Here is a 19,353-nt window from a genome sequence, read left to right on the forward strand (position 1 = left end):
ACCTTGGGAGTGGGAAGCGGAATGGGTGGGTCCCTGAGGAGATGGTGGAACCTGTTAGACCCCTGGGACATCCTTTACCAAGCTCTGGTGACAGGTCTATTCTTGTCACCCTGGTCCCTCACTTATGGGACTGCTTCCTGGAGGAGATGGCTTTCCTGGTGGAGAAAAAGGAGTATAACATGTCACTGTTGCGCAGCCTCTAACACTCTCAGCAAGAGCATTTGGTGATTATCATTACTTTTAGTATTAGTTATTATTTGAAAGTGCTGCTTTTGTACCAGGCACTTAAAAAAATGTATTCACTCATGTAACTGTTACATCCTTCTGAGGTTGGGACTGTTACTATTCCATTTAATAGATGGGAAAACTGAGGCACTAAAGTCACAAGATTAGTGTTAGAGGTAGGATTTGAACTCAGGAAGTTTGGCTCCAGAGTCTGTTTTTTAACCCCAGTATGCAAGATTATGCAGCCAGATAAGGGGTCACAATCCCCGCCGGATGGTTCCAACGCTGCCCTCTCAGCCACCACCATGGGGCGGCATTATTTTTAGATGAATGAACAAAGGACCAGGTAGCTGTGGGTGGACTGTCCACATTGTCTGTGCCCCTTAGGGGGTGGGGGTGGGGCGGGCTGGAGCAGGTCCTGACTGTGTCCTCTCCCCTTTTCCCTCCCTCTCAGATGTGGACGTCCTCCAGCGGCTGGGCCTCAGCTGGACGAAGGCCGGGAGCCCTGCACCCCCGGGAGTCATTCCTTTCCAGTCTGGCTTCATCTTTACACAGCGGGCCCGGCTCCAGGCTCCCACGGGCTCCGTCATTCCTGCCTCCCTGGGCACAGAGCTGGCGCTGGTGCTGAGCCTCTGCTCCCACCGGGTGAACCATGCCTTCCTCTTCGCTGTCCGCAGCCGGAAACACAAGCTGCAGCTGGGCCTGCAGTTCCTCCCCGGCAAGACGGTCGTCCACCTGGGGTCCCGGCGTTCGGTGGCCTTCGACCTCGACATGCACGACGGGCGCTGGCACCACCTGGCCCTCGAGCTCCGAGGCCGCACAGTCACTCTGGTGACCGCCTGCGGGCAGCGCCGGGTGCCTGTCCTGCTGCCTTTCCACAGGGACCCTGCACTCGACCCCGGGGGCTCCTTCCTCTTTGGGAAGATGAACCCGCATGCAGTCCAATTTGAAGGTGCTCTGTGCCAGTTCAGTATCTACCCTGTGACGCAGGTCGCTCACAATTACTGTACCCACCTGAGGAAGCAGTGTGGACAGGCTGACATGTACCAGTCCCCACTGGGGCCTCTCTTCTCCCAAGACTCTGGCAGACCTTTCACCTTCCAGTCTGACCTCGCCCTGCTAGGCCTGGAGAACTTGACCACTGCCACACCACTGGGGTCACAGCCAGCAGGCAGGGGACCCAAGGGGACTGTGGTGCCCGCCACTCCCACCAAGCCCCAAAGGACTAGCCCCACAAACCCTCACCAGCATATCGCGGTGCGAGGCCCAGCCCAAACCCCACTGCTACCTGCCAAGCTGTCAACCAGTAACACACTTGATCCTGTGCTCCCAGCCTCTCTTGGCAGCTCTACCAGAACGCCTCGCCCTGCAGCCGCTCAACCATCACAGAAGATCACAGCCACCAAAATCCCCAAAAGCCTCCCTACCAAGCCTTCAGCCCCTTCTACTTCAATTGTCCCCGTCAAAAGCCCCCATCCTACCCAGAAAACAGCTGCACCTTCATTTACAAAATCAGCCCCACCCACTCAGAAGCAAGTACCACCTACTTCCCGTCCAGTTCCTGCCAAAGTATCCCGTCCCGCAGAGAAGCCCATCCAGAGGAACCAAGGAATGCCCAGGCCCCCACTGCCCAGCACCCAGCCCCTACCTCCTACCACCAGCTCCTCTAAAAAACCCATTCCCACACTAGCTCAGACTGAGGCCAAGATGACTAACCATGCCAGTAAGCCGGCCTCTGCCCGCACCAGCACCCACAAACCTCCCCCATTTACTGCTTTATCCTCATCTCCTGCCCCTACTCCTGGTTCTACCAGGATGACTCGGCCACCAGCCACAATGGTGCCTCCAACCTCGGGCACCAGCGCTCCCAGAACAGCACCTGCCGTCCCCACTCCTGGCTCAGCTCCCACTGGAAACAAGAAGCCCACTGGATCGGAAGCCTCAAAGAAAGCCGGACCTGAGAGCAGCCCCCGGAAGCCCGTCCCCCTCAGACCTGGGAAGGCAGCCAGGGATGTCCCCTTGAGCGATCTGACAACCAGGCCTAGCCCCAGACAGTCCCAGCCCAGTCAGCAGACCACTTCAGCCCTGGTATTGGCCCCAGCGCAATTCCTGTCCTCCAGCCCCCGGCCCACGAGCAGTGGCTATTCGTTCTTCCACCTGGCAGGATCTACGCCTTTCCCTCTGCTGATGGGGCCTCCGGGGCCCAAGGGAGACTGTGGTTTGCCGGTAAGACTGAGTGGGGTCTGCATGCTGCGTGGAGCTCCAGTGGGGGACTGGGGCATTGGTCAAGTGGTTGCCCCGGGTAAAGAAGGAAAAGGAGCAGCTTAGAGCAGGGAGCTGGTTATGGGCACATCCTCGGCTCCAGCCAGGCCCCTGGCTCCTCTGGCTCTGCTAAATGCATCATTGCTCACTCTGCTCCACTGGGACAGACTTAAGTCTGGTGGTTAACCCCAGGTGAAGAGCACCCCTGGGCTTTGATTGGCCCAGGTCCAAGCCCATTCTTTGCTAACCCAGCTGCAAAGGTCGAATAGCTTAAGGAAAGCCCGTAGCTGTCTGGCCCCAGATCATGCAGTGAGTAAGCAGCTTCCAAAGCCCCGCTCTCCCAGCTCATGGAGCAGGGGTCCTTCTGGCCATCAGCTTGTCTGAGAGTTGCAGACAAAGGTCACACATGGGGAGTTCTGGATATGTTTTGTTTGGCACGTGCAGTGTCCTTTTTTAAAAATCCAATAAGTTACTAACATTTGAAAAATGTGAGAGATTTCTTATAAAAAGACTCAGCAACCAGCTTCTCTTGGAAAGTGGGAGATGCAATGGCGCTTGAGCCACCCCGTTAGAACAAGTCTGTTCTTGTCTGTGCTGGTCCCCACTTCTCCTGACTGAGTCTTCCGATCAGTCCTTTCACCTGTTTATGTTACCTGCCTGCCCAGCGCCTGCAGGGGTTTGATTTGTAACCCCCGGTAGGAGTTTGGGGTGCGGAAGATCAGCGTGGGCCAGAAGGAAGAGGAAGGGAGAAGAAAGAACACGACTTGCAGGATGGTCTCAGGGTCGATATCTCTGGCTTGCCTGGGACCGTCTCCAGGGGCAACGACCTTCCCACAGCTGGAGGCCAATTCCTCTGGGTGGGGAATGATGGGATGGCGTTTCCAGAAGCCTCAGGGCTCTGCTCTGTTCTCCCGCCTTGGAGACGACCACCGTGTGGTGGCCTCTCTCTCTCCTTCCTGAAGCCGGCTCTCCCACTGGGCTCTGTGTTTGAGGTTAGGGCTCCCTGCAATGCGGAGACAGTGGCAGATGCTGGGAATTCCCAGGCCTTCCAAACACACTTAATGAGTTTTAATAATCATTAGGAATAATATTTATCCAGCCTGTCTCCAAGGGGACTGAGAGTCCGCCTTTAGTATAACCATATTGTCGAACTTATGGAAACTGTATGCATTGCTTTGCAATTATGTCAACGTTCTGCTCAAGTTCCGTGTTCTGAAATTGGCAGCGTAGAGAGTTGGGAGCCACCACTTTCTTGTGGAAAGAATGAGGAACCTTTTTCACCTCTCCAGCCAACCCAGGCCAACTCTGGCACCAGGTGCCTTGGGGCCCTGACAGCTCAGCTTCCCACGCTGTGTGTGTGCTGGGCTCAATGGTGGTGAGGTCAAAAGGGGAATTGTCCCCTCCTGACAGGACATGGTGAGGTCCATGGTCTCAACTCTGGCCACACAGCACAACCCAGCCGTGAGGAGGAGGCTAGCCCTCCCTCCCAAGAACGTGTGTGGTGTGGAGAGAGGAGGGGAGCTGGCCCAGGGCAGATTCTATAGAATGTTGGGTCTTCTGTATGTCTGAGTCAAATACTTTTTCCTGGGGCTCGGGGCTCTGGGTTAGCAGGAAGTGAGGCCTCCTGCCAAATCTCTTTGAAAAAGAGGAGGCACTGAAGTGAACTTGGTCAGTCAGTGGATGCTTGGGGATGACTTAGTTCAACTTTCCTCATTGGACAGGTGAGAAAATTGCGCTCAGAGAGGGCCAGGACCTGCCCAAGGCCACGCAGCATGGAGGAGGCAGAGCTGAAGTTAACATTCCAGACTCTAGACTCCAAGACTAGCACATTCCATCCCACTGCCCTGAGTGTCCACTCTGAGGCTCTGGGACTCAGATCTGGGGGACTGGGGGCTTCAGACAAGAGTCACTACTGTCCCTGTCCCTGGTCTCAAAGGAAGGACTCAAAATCTAAAGAATCTCTTTCTTTCTTTTTTTTTTTTTTTTTAGAGACAGGGTCTCACTCTGTCACCCAGGCTGGTGTGCAGTGGTGTGATCACAAGTCACTGCATTCTTAATCTCCCGGGCTCAGTCCATCCTCCTGCCTCAGCCTCCCAGGTAGCTGGGACTACAGGCACATGCCACCATGTCCAGCTATTTTTGTCACTTTTTTGTAGTCTGGGTCTCACTATGTTGTCCAGGCTGGTCTTAAACTCCTGGCCTCAAACGATCCTCCTGCCTCAGCCTCTGAGAGCACTAGAATGACAGGCTTAAGCCACTGTGCCTGGCCTAAAGAATCTTCTGATTCGATAACCCATCAAGTTTATGAGCTACTTCCACAGGCACGGTGTCTCCTTTAGGACCTCATGGAAACTGGTTGAGGAGGGCAGTCTGTGTGTGTTCAGCCCTGCCCCACAGATGATCCAACAGGGGTTAGAAAGAGATAAAGGACCCGGCCAGAGGCACCCAGCATGTTCCTGAAGGAGCTGGGATGCGACTTGTGGTCCCCGACTTCTGGCCAGGGCCGAGGCTCTTTCTGCTCCTCCAGCCCTGACTTCTGAGGACAAGGGGAAGACACCAACCTGCCCAGGTGACATCCCTGCCTCAGGCCCCATGCTATCCCCTGTCCCCACCCTCCTCCAGCTTGGAACATAGCTTACTCCAGGAGGAACCAGGAAGCTGGTAGAATCTTTGTCCACTGTGTAGCAGATGGCAACCTGGTCACTTCTTCACCAGATACCAGAATAATGTAACGGAAGAGGCATCTTTGAATGGTGATAAAATGAACTCTCATTCTTTCTGGCCTCTGCTGTCTTCCCTTGACCTCCGTATACATCCAGGATCTAAGCCCAGCAGAGCAGAAGCTCCAGCTGCCCAGGAGAAGAGCTTAATTGTCCCCCATCTGGGGACATGCAGACTTGGGTTCAAATCCTGGCTCCACCCCGTTTAGCTTTGTGACTGATCCATGCTGACCCTGTTTCTATAGAACATGATAATAGCTCCCACTTCTGGGGGGGATGGTGGCCTGAAAATGTGCGTAAATTTTATTTGCATATAAAGCTGTAGTAGAGGCTGGGCGTGGTGGCTTACACCTGTAATCCCAGCACTTTGGGAGGCCAAGGCAGGCGGATCACTTGAGGACAGGAGTTCACCAACATGGTGAAACCCTGTCTTTACCAAAAATACAGAAATTAGCCAGGCATGGTGGCACACATCTGTAATCCTAGTTACTTGGGAGGCTGAGGTAGGAGAATCCCTTGAACTCGGGAAGTGAAGGTTGTAGTGAGCCGAGATCATGCCACTGCACTCCAGCCTGGGCAACAGTGAGACTCCGTCTCAAAAAAAAGCTGGAGTAGAAATGAAGTAAGTTGGGCCATCTTACCTAGGTTTGCTGAATGAGTTTGGGGAAATTCTTTCCTCTCCCCAGTGCTCAGTCTCCTACTGAAATAAAGTGTTGGGACAGCTCTCCCCTTAGACATGACTGTGGGGCCTTTCAGTGTTTTAGAGAGGTGCAGTGGCTGTGTTTGCATGTGCAAACCTATTCCTCGGGGTTCAGGGCACGAGAGCAACTGGCAGAGGCTGAGACAGAGTTCTGGGCCCAGGCCTGCCAGGAGTTGTAGCTGCTGAGTGAGGGAGCTCTGTGGGAGCCCCAGGAGGGGGGAGCATGGAAAAACTGAGCTTGGCCCTGGGTGAGTTGGGGCGGGGAGGCCGCGGTTCACAGCGCTGCACAGAAGCTGCACAGAAGCCCCACGCCTGAGAGGAGGCGAGTCAAGGCCTTATTTATTCACGATCAGGCCACTGGCATTTGCCCACGCTTGCACTTTTTGCAAATGTCCTGTCGGGAAGACCCAGCTAAGGGCCTGGCCCACAGCACGTGCTCTGTGACTATCTATCTGTGAAATGAACGAAAGAATTTGATCCTTATGAAATGCAGGTCGTCCTGACTCCCAGACGGGGCTCCTTGAGGTTACCCAGAACTCTGCTGTCAGGGAGATGAGGAGGCCATGTGGACTGCAAAAGCACGTAGTCTTAGGATTTGGGATGACCTGGGTTTGAACCATTCCCTTATCCAGCCATCCATTCATTCTTTGCACAATTGTTAGCTGAATGTCCTCTAGATGCCTGGTGCTGTGTGACCTTTGGCAAATCACTTAACCTCTCTAAGCCTCAGTTTCTGCCTCTATAAAATGGGGATACGGTGCCACCTACCTTTCCAGGGTCGTTACATGGATTCAGTGAGATGCAGGAGGTAAAGCACATATGAAACCTGGGTCCTGGTAGATTGTCGTGGCTGTGATTGTGGACTGATGGTGGGTGTCGACGTGGGGACTTTGGTGCACTGAGAGAACTGGGAGGGTCTGGACATAGTCTCACATTTGCTTGGGGAACTGTGCTATGAAAATATTAACCTGGGGCTAGTCGGTGGAGCAGGGACAGCTTGGGAGCCTGAATGGATAAGAGTGTCATGACACATGTCAGCTAGACAGGAGGGGGGTTAGGGGAGGACTGCCCCCATTTTTTTTTAAGCCAGACCAGAAGGTCCCAGGGAAAGGTGTTCCCAGAACCCAGTGAGAATGAAAACCTTGAGCAGGGGTCTCCCCACAGAAGCAGGGGCCATGGGAGAACACAGCTGCAGCCAAATGATAGCACAGCAGAGAGAGCACAGGGAGAGAAATAGCCTGTCCTCCCTTCTGTGCACTCTCTTTCTGGGGTCTCCCATTGGCCAAACCCAGCTGGAAGCTAGAGGTCAAGGAAGGCCGGGGTACAATCTGTAGAAGTCAGCTTCCCAGGGCACAGCATGGATCTGGGGAGTAAATGGAGAAGAACCAGCATGCACATGCCATCTCAGAATATGGGTATTATATTCCCATTTCACAGCTGGACAAACTGAGGCCTGGAGGTCCAGGGAGATGAAGTAACTCACTCAAGGCCATACAGAGCTGTATTGATGCCGAGAAGCTCTGTTCCAGCAGGTCCTTCCTAGGACAGAGGCTGGGGAAGTCTGGGTGCCCTGTGGGAATTCTTAGGAATAATCATTAGCTCGGATAATCAGAGATGGAAGAGCCCTTTGAGGCTCCCTAACTACCCCCAACAGGTTACAGACACAGAGTCCAGGTGTAGAGATCAAAAGGACATTGCTCAGGGTCACACGGTAGTTAGCTGCACACCTAGGTTCGGACTTTGGTCTCCTAAACCCCAGGCCTGTAAAACCTCTCGTTGCTTACTGCCAGGGGCCATGCCAGCCAGCGCTGGTTTCTTTCTGCAGGGCTTGGCAGGCAGAGGCTCTTGTAGCTGGACACAAGGGTGGACTTGTTCCGTAGGATGGGGTTCCCCTAGATCTGGCTGTCAGAGGCCAGGACCTTGGGGGAAGCCCCGAGGGGTCTGCTTGGCTGTTTCCATGGCTCTGTTTGCATGTGCCTGGAGCCCAGGCCTCCTCCACCTCCCCCAGGCAGGCCTGAGCCCCCGCTCTGCTCCCCCTCAGCTCCGGGCCCTCTCAGAGGCCCCGTTGTTTGCAGCGTGAAGTGGAAAATCCCACCCCGGCCTCGTGAATCATCCCAGAGTCACCCTCTCAGGCTTCAGGCCCTGGAAAGAAATGGCAGCGTTTTTCCACTGCAGAGAGAACAGGCAGGGTCTCGGATCAGGGGAGAGGGGCCAGGGGGCACCCACCCATGCTTGCCACGAACAAAGTGGGCACTGAGTAGGGGAGGGTCCAGCCCATGGCTAGCACTGGGCAGCTGGCAGTCCCCACCCAGGTTGAAGGTCTGGAGTGAAGGGATTGGCCAGGCCCGAAGCTGGGGCCGGCCTGTCAAGGAGTCGGCCCGTGGGCTGACATCACCACGCTGGACCCTGGGTCCTGAGTGGCACTCAGAGTCTGCTCTGCAGATGTGGTGGATGAGGTCAGACTCTATCCTGGATGCCCCTATTTCTGGGGCAGAAGACATGCCAAGAGGGAGTGTCCAGGCCTCTGCAGCTGCAGCCCCACCAGGGTCCGTGAAGGAGCTGCACCCACGGAACCTGTTCCTCCCCAGAGTCCTGGACAAGCCCTTCACCCCGCTGGGCCTTGGCCTTCTCCTCTGTGACATGGGAAGAATCTTGCTTTTCCTCTTGACCTGATACGTAGCAGAGGAAATTACCCCCACCTTGGCCCTCCGCAATTCAGGAAATGCCAGTGCCAAGAAGGTTCCAGGATCTGTACTTCACAGATGCCCATAGAAGGGAAGGGACTTACTCAAGGCCACATACCTAGTTAGAGTCACACTTGACCAAGATTGTGTGGCAGCTGCGCAGGGTAGGAGAACAGTTCCAGCGGTCCTGGGTTTGAATCCAGGCTCTGCTGCTTGTTAGCTGTGTGGTACTGGGCAAGTCACTTTACCTCTCTGAACCTCCCTCTGGCTTCTTATCTGTTGAAATGGTGTGGTATACCTACAGTGTGCTTCATCTCAGCCCCCTGCTTTTTCTTTAATTCTGGGTCCACTTGGGACAGTTGGGTCAAGGAGGGCCTCCTAAGAAGGGACATCTCTTACTGTCCCCTAGAAACAGATGTGAAGGAGGGTGGCTTAAAATTTTGAGTTGAGGACGTTCCAGAAGCTTGCTTAACAGAAATAACAGCTAACATTTTTTTGAGCATTAACTGGGTGCCAGACACCAGGATTAGCACTTGTTATAGATTATATGTCGGCTAGGTGCTATTATTAACCTCATTTTACAGCAATAGAAACAAAGGCTTGGAGCCTGGAAATAGCTTTGCTCAAAGCCACCCAGCTAGTAAGTGGGGGGGTGGGGGTGCCCTATGTGAACCCAGGCCCTTGGCGTTACACCATACTCTATTGCCCAGAGACAGCTGGAGAGGGGAAGTAGGTAAGACTGGCACCCAGAGTCCAGAACCTGCAAAACCAGACAACTCCTCTACCCAGCCATTGAGCTCTGCCGACAATTTGGCCAGAGGTCCCCAGATGCTCAGAGGTAGCTGGGACTTACCCGAGGTCACAAAACAGTCCCTCCTCTTTCTGCTCAGGGCTGTTGCCCAGTGACCCTGGTACCCGTATCTGCCTGTCTGGATCTCTCCTCTGATTTTTATTCATGGACGAGCAAGCACGTGGTGTTCACAGGCCAGAACTGTGAGCCGAGGCTGCCCAGCGTGAGATCTGGATTAATTACCAGCCAAACCGGACTGGGTTTTCAACACCGATTTTAACTCTGGGCAGGAAACCTGGAATCTCGTTGATGGTTATTTGAAACAAATGAATTCCCCAGGCCTCACACATCCTCGAAAGCCTGGCTTCCTTTGAAGGCTTCAGGCACAGTTCTTCACATCAGGCGCTTAGTTAATCCTCATTTACTCCTTCGAGGTAGATGCAGCAGTAGTTGTTGGACTCATCTTAACAGGGAGCATCTGAGACTCAGATAAGTGGGAGGAACTGCAGGAAGTCTGCCGTTATTAAGTGGTAAAGACAGGATTTGAACAAAGACCAGCTCATGGTTTAGTAAGTCTGCTCGGCTGCCTCCCTTCCTGTGTAAAGAGAAAAGAGATGAAGATACACAGATGTTCCTTAAATGCTGAGCTTCAGCGTTAGGTCTTTCACTTGCGGGAAATGGGGAGCTCTTCAATGTTGTTGAGCAGGGGAGGGCTTTTGGAAGGTGAATGAGGCTGTGTAGAGGAGGACTGCAGAAGGGAGGGAGTGGAGGAGAGAGTAGAGGCGGGGAGACCACTGAGGGGGCTACTGCAGGTTCTTGGGGAGCGGTGATGAAGGCTGGACCATGCTGTGGCCATGGGAACAGATAGCACATTTGAGTGCCGGTTACGTACCAGGCACTGTGCTACACATTTATCATCTCTCGTGTCATCCTTGGAATCCCATGGGGAGTGTTTTATTGCCTCCGTTTGTATGGGCATAAGCTGGCTAAAGACTTGCGCATTTTGTCAGTGACAGGCAGGGATCTGAACCCAGGCGCGTCTGATTCAAAAACCCGCGCCGTGCTCTGTGTGCTGTGCTGCCTCTTTGTGGGGCAGAGACACTTGGTGTGACCTTGGCCAAGTCCCTTCTCTGTTCTGATTCTGCAGAGAATTTGGCTGAGCTCTGAGGTTTCTGGCTGTTTTATTTTATCAAACGTTTGACTGAGCCCTGGGGATAGAAAGATGACTCATATCCCCTTAGTTCCTTTGAGGAGACCATCATCTGATGGGAGAGACAGGCTTCTAAGCAGATAATTCCCCAAGTAAGATAGTGGTCTTTAAAATAGAGGAAAAGAAGGGACTTTGTCCAACTTGGGGAAGGCTTTCTGGAGGAGGTGACACCCTAAGTTAGCTGGGTGATAAATGATGAGGGCTTCGGTGACTGAATAGTAGCTACCAAAGCCCAGAAGCTCCAAAGAGCATGAGTTTCTCAGGGAAGGGACCTCAGGGGACTCCTCCTCTGAGCCACGGACTATACATGCCCACAGCTGCAGGCGGGATTGTTGAATGACTGCTTGAGCCCATTCTCTGCTGCCAGTGAGCACTGTCTAATGCTATCTGTCTTGTTTTTTCCTTAGGGTCCCCCTGGGCTGCCTGGGCTACCTGGAATCCCTGGTGCACGTGGGCCTCGGGTGAGTTATCTCACGCTGTCCTTTGGAACTCTTGTTGGCTCTTTTGGCCTGTGTCTCACTGCCCCCGAGGTCTCAGGTTTGCTGTGTGTCCTCAGGTTCTTCCCTCCCCATCTCTGGCACCCATATTTTGCTTTATCCATTTGGAGTGGACTTAGGGCTCTCAGGCATGCTATATGGACAGATATGGCATGGAACAGCAATGACCTCTTGTAGGTCTCGGTTGTCCATTGGGGATATCACCCTTTGCAGCCTGGGGTGGAGAAGGTGGGGAAGCCTGAAGATCACATCCCCTCGGTTGATGGACTTCAGTGTTTGTCCAGGAAAAAAGCTGACTTGGGGAATATATGGCCCTTGCATCCCTCTTCCTGTTTCTGCAGGGCTCTCCTGGGGTAGGGATGCGGACATAGGTACCTGGAGGGGCCGTGCCAGGGAGGAGTTGAGTTCCTCCTGCTGGAGAGAGGCCGGGCTTGGCAGGCTGCAGTGGCTCGCTGAGCTAGCCCAAGCCCCAGAGGGAAAATAAAATAGCTCCTATGTGATGTCCTGGCACCTTCTTTTATGCTGCCTTATTTGACCTCTCACGCCCACCCCAAGCTCCCATGGGACAGTGTGATCATTCTCATTTTAGAGATGAGGAAACTGAGTAGGAAACGGCAAAACCAGGACTGGAACCCAGGCTCTTACCCATATGCTGGAACCCTTGGAGATCCCCTTAGAGGGAGACCTACCTGCTTCCCTTAGAGGGCTGAGACCAACAGCACCCGGCGTCTGTGCCCAGGCTGAATCAGCCTTTCCCACGCTGGGTGCCTGGTGAGGCCCTGGCAGAGATAGCTGCCTGGGGCATATTTTTAGCTCTGAGCCCAGCGAATGGTTCTGGTTATGCAATTACCCAAGCCTTAGTTCCCTCCAGACCTGGCCCTCTGCTCCCTGGGCCCAGGGCTCTGGAATCTGCCATCTGAAGCGGCATTTCTTCCTGGCTTCAGAGCCTTCATGAAGCACATGCCCCCTGGGGACCACATAGATATCGCAGAGGCTGCTAGCCCATGGGACCGTGCAGCCTGGGACCAGGACGAGGCCGTTGACCTAGGCAGCCTACTCCCTTCCCCCACCTCCTGAGCCCCCCAGCCTCTGCGGTTTTGCTCTGGCTGTCCTCCTTTGTAAACTCCTCCTCCATTCATGTCTAAGAGCAAACACCACCTTTATTTCTGGTGACCACTCCCTTCTTGGAACTCCCGCAGTGGTTCCCCTGTTCCCTCTGGATGGCGTGGCCCATTTTCTCACAGCTCTCATTGACCACTGAACTCCGTTTGCTGAGCCACATGTGCAGGATCTCATTCCACCTTTCCAGCCATCCTGAGAAATAGGTTTCAATCTATTCCCATTTTACAGACGAGGAAACCGAGGCTCAGAAAGGTTTAGTTACTTCAGATAAAGTTAAAGAGAGTAAATGGCAGAGCCAGGATTGAACCCGGGTAGTCTGCCTCCAGAACCTACCATTTCTTTTTTTTTTTTTTTTTTTGCCAGAGTCTTGCTCTGTCTCCCAGGCTGGAGTGCAATGGAGCAATCTGGGCTCACTGCAACCTCCACCTCCCAGGCTCAAGTGATTCTCCTGCCTCAGCCTCGCAAGTGGCTGGGATTACAAGCACATGCCCCCACACCCAGCTAATTTTTCGTATTTTTAGTAGAGATGGGGTTTCACCATGTTGGCCAAGCTGGTCTCAAACTCCTGACCTCAAGTGATCCACCTACCTCAGCTTCCCAAAGTGCTGGGATTACAAGTGTGAGCCACTGCACTTGGCCCAGAGCCTACCATCTTAAGCATCTATTGTGCTTATTTTTCTGGGTACTCACCTGAGCCCCTTCAGAGATAGGCCTTGGTTACCTCTCTGTCCTACATGATGCCTAGCAGAGTGCCCTGCGTGCAGCAGGTGCTGGGCAAATGATTGGTGAAGAGTTTTAATCTAAGAGTCAAGAATATTTCCACCAAGAAGTTGTGGAATCTTAGGCAAGTCCCTTCCCTCCTCCTAGCCTCAGTTTCCCCATCTGTAAAGCCTGGGGTCATGGTAAGGCGTTTCTAAGTTTCCACCTAGCTCTGGGTGAATGACTTTCCTGACACGCTTCTAGGCTCTTTCCCTGCAAGCCACCCCAGCCCCGCCGCCCGCCACCGTACCATCATCCTGTTTCTAGACTGGAAATTCCATGTATTATAAAATTCCAAAGATAATAGAATGCTGGATTAAACAATCCCAGCTCCTCTCTGCACAGATGGGGGCTCTGGAGGGGCTTAAGGAGGGGCATTCTTACCTGAGGTCGCCCAAAACTCTGTGTCTTGCCCCTTCCTACCTCCACATATTCCCCCAGCCCATGGAGGGATGTCGGGGAATCCCAGAGCCTCCCCCACCTGGCTTTCTAGGCTGCGGCATTTATAGAATCAGTCTGCTTGGCTTTCAGTCAACTATGTGCCTCGTTTCTCTGCAAGGCTGGAGAGGGGTGGGGACGGTGGGGGGGCAGGGAAACAGGAAGCCCCCACCTTCAGAAGCTGCAGATGGGGGAGCTGAGTGCTCTGGCCCACCATCTATGGGGCAGCTGGGGGCATGACTGGGGAGAGGCAGCCACCCCTGACCTTGTGCAGCCCACGCCTGGCTCTGGTGGAACTGGGTGTCACGGACCCCTCCTTCAACACCCCCTCCCAAACTCTGTCCAGTTCCCACTGAGCTTGTGGTTAGACCTGGTTAGACCCCACGAGCCTGGGCTGGGGTGAACATCGGGGGGTGTTCCAGATTCCTTAGAGACTGCTGGGTCCCAGTCATTTACAGAACAGAGGGCGAGACCGAGGCTGGGGGTTGCGAAGCGGGGCTCAGAACTGGGACCCAGTCTCGATGCTTCCAGGTTCTGTCGCGTGCCAGGAGACAGTGTTTGGTGGACTGCAGGGGAGGGCAGGAGGGTTGATTATTTTGGAAGGAGGGTCACAAGTGGCACTGAGAAACTCCCCAGGCTCAGTGTGCTCTGGACACTGTTCCTTCCCGGTGCATTCGGAGAAGGGGAGGGTCCCAGTTCAGGCATCAAGGAAGAGAGGAAGAGGGAGGTGCCTTGGTTGGAATGTGACAGGCTGCAGCTGGGAAGCTGGCCTCAGAGAGGGAAGAAGAAAGCAGTTCACACACAGTTAGCCCGATGAATCAAGAGGGGCAGGGACGAGGGCAGTGTGCCTAGAGGCTGACTGGGCGGGGAGGACCACTGGACCCTTTGGGGTGCTTCTCCTCACCTCCTATGCCCCAGATTATTCCTGCTAGACAAAAACCCTCAAGTATTACCCGACTCTTAGGGCTGTATTTATATTACTGGGCTGGAAGACTCTAGGCCAGGGCTCTTGCTGGAGAAAGTGGACGTAACAGGACCCAGCTGTTACAGAGGAACTTGGATATGGACTGGGAAAATCCAGCACCATGAATAAACTCTGGACTTGAAACCACCAGGCCCTGGACCCTGATCTCACTTGGCCACAACTCTGCTGTATGACCTTGACCAAGCCTCCTGGACTCTCTGGGTCCAGTGTTCCCAGGTGCTCTGTGGTCTCTGGAAGACCTTGAAAGCTTGGAGCTTGCAGGGGTTTAAGGGTCTGATCACACGTTGCAGCCATGGGAGAGGTGCACCTTTGTTCACAAGAGGTCAAATGCATCCTTCTTGAGCTCTCAACTCCAAAGACTCATACAGAAGTCCAGCTGGGGCCAGCTGCCATGGCTCATGCCTGTAATCCCAGCACTTCAAGAGGCCAAGGCAGGAGGATTGCTTCAGGCCAGGAGTTCGAGACCAGCCTGGGCAATGTAGCAAGACTCCATCTCTACAAAAAAAAAATTAAAAATTAACCAAGTATGGTGGCCCATGCTGGGAGTCCCAACTACTCAGGAGGCTAAGGCGGGAGGATCTCTTGAGCCCAGGAGTTTGAGCCTGCAGTTAGCTATGATCATACCACTACACTCTAGCCTAAGCCACAAAGCAAGACCCTGCCTCTAAAAAATAAAAGTCCACTTGAAGCTGGAGGAGCCCCAGAGGGTTCCCTGGAGGAGATGGCACTTTGAGCCAGGCATGAAGGATGGATCAGGTTTCAAGCAGAGGAGATGGATGAGAAAAGATGCTGCCAGATGAGAGAACATCATGGGCAAAGGCAATGAGGAGAGAAAGTACCAGATACATGGGAGGGAAGTGCATAGCTAAGAGTGGTTTGAGCCTGAAGAAGCTGGGAAGGGCTGACGGGGCCAGGCTGAGAGAGTGTGGAGAGGAGGTAAAATTTAGGGGTGAAGGACTTGTACTCTGATATCCAGGTCCAGCTCTGCCTCTTAGCAGCTGGGTGATCTGAGACAGTTACAAACCTCTGTGAACATCAGCATCCTTGTCTTCAAAATAGTAATAACAATATGACCTACCTTCCCGGTTAATAGGATCAAATGAGATGGCACATGGGATGTGCTTCCCACGGGGCCAGGCACGGAGGGGGTGCTCCCAAAAGTAGGCTGAGTGGCCACGACAGTGTTGCTAGGGCTTGGTTTGGGGAGAAGATAATAAACCAGTGGGTGTAGGGAAGGTGCCAGGCATTGCAGTCAGAGGTGAGATGGCCCCTGTTTTTTGTCACCTTATTTGTTTTTGTTTCTTTTCTCTTTCAGGGTCCTCCTGGGCCTTATGGAAATCCAGGTCTCCCCGGCCCTCCTGGAGCCAAAGTGAGTATTTGCTGGAGATGTGACCATGGAGTGGGTGCTGGGGTTGGAGCCATGTTTGAAGTGCTTCCCAGGGGCGCCTGGTGGGAGGGCTTCAGGGGCACTGAGGGGGATTCCCACCCAAGCCAGGATCACCCTCTGGACCCCTTTCCAGGGCTGGGCCCTGTGCCTGGTCTGGTGACACAGTGCTTCCGGCTGGGAGAGACTTGGGGGAGTCACGCAGTTGGATCCCAGAGCCTTCAGGGCAGTGGGCAGAGGGGTGATTTCTTGCTAAATAGGGAAGGCTGGCCTTGAATGTCAGACTGAGAACATAAGGCTTACCGTGTTGTAAGATGCATCCTGGGGAGGGATGTGGAAAGATCACGTTTTAGAAAGCTCACTAGATGCCATGAGGAAGATGAAGCGGGGGTGGGGAACCAGAGCCAAGGCCGGGAGACCAGGGGTGATACAGGGGAGAAAGGAGGCTAGTCCGGGCCAACTCAGGGGTGTGGGAGGAGGTAGAGTGGAAAGGATGGTGGTGGGTGCAAGGTGAGAGACAGTTACAAACACTAGACAGTTTTTACCTCCCTGATATTAGCCTTGGGGACTGAACTGGGTCCCAGGAGGGGGCTCAGATGATGTTGCATGTGGAAACATGTAGCCCGGTCAAGTGATCATTTATGGACAGATATTACGGAACTCAGGATTGCTCTGAGCTGGAGATAGAGCCGGGGGAGGCTGGCGCAGAAATGCCACTTCCCCCAGGGAGTCTTCTTGGAATACTCGAGTTCACTTTTAACGAGACCTTAGTGGCTGATGCTTTGATGATATGGGAACAGCACTTGCTGAGCTCTTCAGTCTGTTCCTGGAGCTCTGGCAGAGGGCAAGGTTGTTGGGGCACTGCATTGGAAGTGAGAAACTCAGAGCACCAAAAGGAGTGCCAGAGCCAGCAACATTTAGGTCATGGGAAAAGAAAGCTTGCGGAATGGCTGGAGAGATAAGAGGAGGGGAAGGAAGATGCTAAAGTCTCTGAAGCTAAGAGAGCAGTGCCTGTGCCAAAGGAGCTGTGGAGGGCAGACGGGCTCCTGGCTCAGGGGCCTCCCAACCCAGCCTGTGTCATCTGTGGGGTAACCAGGTGAAGTGCACCCCTGGGCTTTGGTTGGGCCAGGTCCAGGGCCATTCTTTGATAACCCAGCTGCAAAGGTTAAATGGCTTAAGGAAAGCCCTTAACTGATTGGCTCCAGGCCACGCACAGTGAGCTGCTGAGCAGCCGCTAAAGCCCAGCTCTCCTGAGTCACGGAGTAGGACTCCTTCTGGCCCATCAGCTTGCCTGAGAGCTTTGGACAGAGGTCTCCCGTGGTAGTCCTGGGCGTATGGATCTGTGGTGCCAGAGTCTTGGGACAGAGCAGAGTGCAGGAGCACTGACCTCAGCCCCTCTAGATCTGTGACTCTAAGTCCAGGGCTGGGCTGGGTTCCTTTTTGGAAGGCAGGCAGTGGAGGCCTCAGGTGTCCAGTGCTTAGCAGCTGCCTGGAGGTGCTCTGGGCTTTCACAGGGCGAACACTGGTTATAGTACCAGCCATATACTGAACCCTTCCTGTGTGCCAGGCACTGTGCATGCATTTGATGTGGCTGGTCTCATTTGATCCCCACAAAGACCTAAAGAGATGGGTGGAGATACCGTACCCATTTACAGATGGGGAAACTGAGGCACAGGTCGATGAAGACATTGTCTAGGAAATGGCAGCGGAAGCTGCTCCCACGGGTCAGGCAGAGAGGCAGGAACTCATCTGGAGACTTCTGCTTTGCAGAGGCCATGGGTACATCAAGATGCCGAGCATCCGCAGCTGTTTTGAGTGGCCAGGCTTGCCCCTTCCTAGCCTGCTCTGGGACCAGTGGAGCCTGTCTCCTCCCACCCCCAGACTCACTCCCTGCTCCTGTGGTAGCAGATGCTCCATCAGCTCCTCCTGCTGGCCCTGCTCAGAGCACTGTGGGACCTCAGTGCCAGCACCATGGTAGCCCACCCCAATCTTGCTAACAGATGTGCCGTGGTAGGAGGAGGGCCTGCCAGCTGTTTCTCCTCGCATTCTGAGACACATCTCTGAGTGTGGCCACTGAGGCTTCTCCCTAGCAAGTGAGTTCTCCTGCCGCCACATGGGACTGGGAACCACGGACTCAGGGCCTCACGGACAGGACTCCCATTTACATCTGTGTATAGCAGACAAGGGTGTAGGTTCTATAAAATACACTGGAATCAGAGGCTGCTTCTCTCATTGGGACTTGCATAAAATGCCAGGGGGAAACATCTTGTCCTTTGCCTGGACACTTGGCCCTGACACCAAGGGTGAACAGAGGGGGCCTCCAGGGAGGCTGGTTAGGTGGGAGGCCCAGGTAACTGGTCCAGGGCCCTAGGCTGATCTGTGGCATGGGCAGGAAAAGGTTAAAGCAGAGGCCCTCCCTGGATGGGAGTAATGACTTGGCTGAGATTGGATGAGAAAGCTGTGTGTCTGCATGAATGGGTGGGACCCTGGGAAGAGGGTCCTAGGGTCCTCACTGTTCAGCAGATCCTCTTTGGGATGGGAGGTGACCTGGTGGGACTGTAGGGCTGGCTTCCCCCTAGGCCTGTGCTGGCCCCTGATGCTGAGCATCAGCAGCTGTTTTGAATGGCCAGGCTTGCACCTGCCTAGCCCGCTCTGGGACCAGTGGAGCCTGTCTCCTCCCCACGCCAGACTCACTCCCTGCTCCTGTGGTAGCAGACACTCCATCAGCTCCTCCTGCTGGCCCTGCTCAGAGCACTGTGGAACCTCAGTGCATGGTGTCTGGGGCCACCCATCCATTCATCCTCCTTCAGTCAACAAACGTGTATTGAGCACCCACTATGGGCTGTTGACAGATAAATCAGTCACACCCGGCAGGGCTTGCCCTGGGGGCACAGAACTGGATTAGCCCCATGCAGTCATCCCTTCAGTGCATCTCCGCCTTCAGGTGCTTATGGCCTAGTGGGAAGATGATCCCTCTGCTACACTGAAGGGTGGGAGAGATGGGTGGTTTGAGGAAGACCAAGAAAGAGAGAAACCTGAGGTGAGGGACCTCATCCCTCCTGAGGGTGCAGAAGAGTGAAAGTTCAGAGGGCCAAGGGACCTTGCCTGGATCATGGCGGGGCAGTGGGGGGACTGTATTTCAGATCCTTGGGTTTGCCTGCGAGAAGGAGCTTTGTCAGGGTGTCACAGCTGGTACAGGCCAGAGCCAGGCTACATCCCATCTTCCTCCTCCAGAGCCCAAGGCTCTGCCCATCTACTATCTACCCACATATCCCATGTTCCAATCCAGCAGCAAAGGGAGCTCGTCAGCTCCAGCACAGAGTTGGATCCAGGACTTTGAGAATGAGGCAGAGAAGCTAGGACCCTGAGAGGATGTGTTTCCGCTTAGAGCGGTGCTGACCCGTGGCAGGTGCTGCAGAAGGGGCAGCTGTCGGCATGTGTGAGGCACTGGGGCTATCAGGGACACAGGCAGGCATGGTCCCTGCCCTTGGGGAGTGTAGAGATGAGCGAGAAAGAAAAACAAGCCAACCATGTTGACAAGTGCAGACTTACACCATGATTAGGTCTCTAGGGCTCC

At 54.2% G+C, this 19,353-nt stretch overlaps 1 protein-coding gene across 6 annotated transcripts in view; it reads left to right on the top strand.

Annotated features, from left to right (window-relative positions):
- COL27A1 (collagen type XXVII alpha 1 chain) overlaps positions 1–19,353 on the top strand; it is a 147,087-nt gene that overhangs the window by 11,055 nt on the left and 116,679 nt on the right. For all 6 annotated transcript variants that reach the window (XR_004177969.1, XM_031654444.1, XM_031654445.1 and 3 more), the window contains exons 3-5: positions 680–2,451; positions 10,999–11,052; positions 15,708–15,761. Coding sequence is in view for 5 of the 6 variants with exons in the window: in XM_031654444.1 (XP_031510304.1) it covers positions 680–2,451; positions 10,999–11,052; positions 15,708–15,761 (1,880 nt within the window). In the remaining variant the exon portion in view is untranslated. The remainder of the gene's footprint in view (positions 1–679; positions 2,452–10,998; positions 11,053–15,707; positions 15,762–19,353) is intronic.

The sequence above is a fragment of the Papio anubis genome, chromosome 13, assembly GCF_008728515.1.
Source record: "Papio anubis isolate 15944 chromosome 13, Panubis1.0, whole genome shotgun sequence".
Classification (NCBI taxonomy): domain Eukaryota; kingdom Metazoa; phylum Chordata; class Mammalia; order Primates; family Cercopithecidae; genus Papio; species Papio anubis.